The 2,786-nt window shown below is 35.8% G+C and overlaps 1 protein-coding gene across 1 annotated transcript in view; it reads left to right on the top strand.

Annotated features, from left to right (window-relative positions):
• Positions 1 to 233: 233 nt before the first annotated feature.
• Positions 234 to 2,786, top strand: part of LOC112510414 (aldehyde oxidase GLOX1-like) — a 4,457-nt gene continuing 1,904 nt past the window's right edge. The window contains exon 1 of the mRNA XM_025115820.1: positions 234 to 279. Within this exon, the coding sequence (XP_024971588.1) occupies positions 273 to 279 (7 nt within the window). The 5' untranslated portion in view covers positions 234 to 272. The remainder of the gene's footprint in view (positions 280 to 2,786) is intronic.

Raw genomic sequence — 2,786 nt, 5'->3', positions numbered from 1 at the left:
CATCAATAAATGAATTATTTGAAATAATTTTATCATATTAAACAATTTTATGAATTTTTTTTTATTAAAATAAAGAATTAAAGTTTTTCACGGATTGTACCACCACGACCACGGTCACGACAACCACCATGACCACGACCACGACCACGACCACCACGACCACAACGACGACTATGACGACCACGACCACCACAACGACAACGACGACCACCACGAACACGACCACGGTGACGACCACGACCACCACGTCGACGACGACGACCACCACGACCATGACCACTACGACCCTCATGACCACAACCATGACCACAACGACGACCACCACGACGACTATGAACACCACCATGACCACGAACACCACCACGACCACGAACAACACCAAAACCACGAACACCAACACTACCACGACGACGACGACGACGATGACGACCACGACCACCACCACCATCGTCTATTTGGGTTTAGGTACAACCAGGATCCCAATTGGGTATTGACTGAGAACTACACACACGGTGGTCCATCGTCTTCATAGAGTCGAGTGTGTGCATCTTTTTCTTTGATGATTTTTATCGATTTAGTATATAATTTGTATTAAATATTATAGCATTTTCTTTATTTTATAGGAAATTGAAGTTTTAAAAGCTGAAGTTAGAGATTCACAGGAATAAAATTAGCGTTTTAGGGCAAAGGAGGAGTGACGAGGGACGGATGAAGAGGAGCGTCGATGGGTGTTGGATGAGAGACGAGATAAATAACTTGAAGATATGACTGCATTGCATGGTCAGACTCCTCAGTCAATCTCAACATTTTCCCCCGTCACCGTATTGAATATATGCTTGTTTGAAACAATTTAGTTTTTGTTTCTAACAATTATGTGCTACTTTAAATTGGTTGGAATAATTGTTATTTATTTTAATGTATGATATTTATCAGCATTTCATTTTTTTAATTTTTTTAATATTTACAGATTTTTAGGTTTTTAATACAGGTTCTAATTTTTTTTTTGGAAGGGTGTCCGGGCCAAATCCCGACTAATCCCCGGCAATTTTTGGAGGCAAAGCATGACCCCACTTAAATGTCGCCAACACTCCCCTCTTAGGACTCGAACTCGGGTTCATGACTATGCCATGCCCAAGCCTTACCACTAGGCTGGAAGGTCTTTGACAGGTTCTAAATTTTTACTGGAAAATTATTTTAAAAATAATAATTTTAAAAAAATATGAAATAAATTTTAGACAGATAATTCCACCGCAAATAATTAAAGAATAAAAATAATTATTCTAAAAATAATAATTTTAACAAAATATAAAATAAATTTCTTACAGATACATCCGCCAGGAATATTTAAGAAATAACAATAATTATATTAAAAATAAAATTGAATTTCGCCGGTAATTTAATTAATTTTTTTAGAACTCGTTAATATTTTTTTAATTTAATTTAAGGATTTTTAAATAGACCCGGGGAAAATTTCCGACGGCCATTTTCAGCCGAAAAACCAAACAATTTGCCAGAAAATTAATCATTGGCGTCTCATTTTCCGATGGCATTGTCCGCTGGAAACTCTGTGTCCGACGGATAGGGCCGCCGGAAACGTTGACGAGTTTGATAGTCAATTAAGGAATGTAATCATTAAGCGGATAAGATAATTAAGTAATGTAATAATCATGGAATGTAATAATTAAGTAAATAAAATATTTAATGAAGAAGATGTAAATCACTCACTTAACAAAGTTTGTACTATTTATTTGGTTAACAAAGGAAGGGGACCACCTCTCTTTATCTCTCTAGGAGATTCAAACAAGAACAGTAACTATTTAAGAAAATAAGAAAAATGTCGTTAATGTACAAGATCATATATGATTCACACACACACACACACACACACACACACATATATATATATTCACGTATAAGATCATACAGGTTTGAAAGTCGCCCGCTTCCATTTTATTAACGTTAATATAAAATCACATGTAATTTTGTATATTAATAATATTTTTCTTGTTTTCTTAAATAATTAATATTCTTGTTTGAACGTTTGCCAATCTATATATATCAAGTCTAGATTACATAATTAACAGAATTCTCCATGAACTTGTGGTGCCAGAAATGAAAGTACCACTTCTATCACTTAATATCGAATTAATTCACCAAAAGAAAATTTGATTTTGTCCTTCCATCTTAAAAGTAGGGGAAAATAGTACGAAGTAAACTAGCTAGCACGAGCTTTATGCGATGAACAGCCCATACGCAAACATCATACACGACAACGACGTTTTTGGCACACCAACTGTAATTCACCTTGTCTTCATTAAGCACGAAAAGTTACAACTACTTACCTTGCATCCAGGGGCACAACATGACCGTTGTAGTCTGGGGGGCCGAAATATAATATTACATAAATTTAAAGATCCAATGATACACACACAACTTTTTTTGTTCTTTTTTCCTATGATCTAATATTAAATTTTAGAGAAAATTTGTTACTGGAAGATTAAGGAGTCGTTTACCAAGTACTAACAAGTCATATTGCCTTACTGGGTGAACATAACAAGAATCGAGAATCTTACACGTAAGGATCAAGAGTCTTCTTACCTTCTAAATAAAAGTGATGACTCTTACCTGGCTAGTGTTTAGTGGGTAATTGTTGCATATGATGCCATTTTGATGGATCACAAATTTTAGCTAACAAAGTAAGTGAAGTGGTAAAGGCTTGGGCATGACATAGTCATGAACCCGAGTTCGAGCCCTGGGAGGGGAGTGTTGGCGACATTTAAGTGGGG

The sequence above is a fragment of the Cynara cardunculus genome, assembly GCF_001531365.2.
Source record: "Cynara cardunculus var. scolymus isolate 2C chromosome LG 3, CcrdV1, whole genome shotgun sequence".
In the NCBI taxonomy this organism is placed as follows: Eukaryota; Viridiplantae; Streptophyta; class Magnoliopsida; order Asterales; family Asteraceae; genus Cynara; species Cynara cardunculus.
This window is presented reverse-complemented; position numbering and strand designations above follow the sequence as displayed.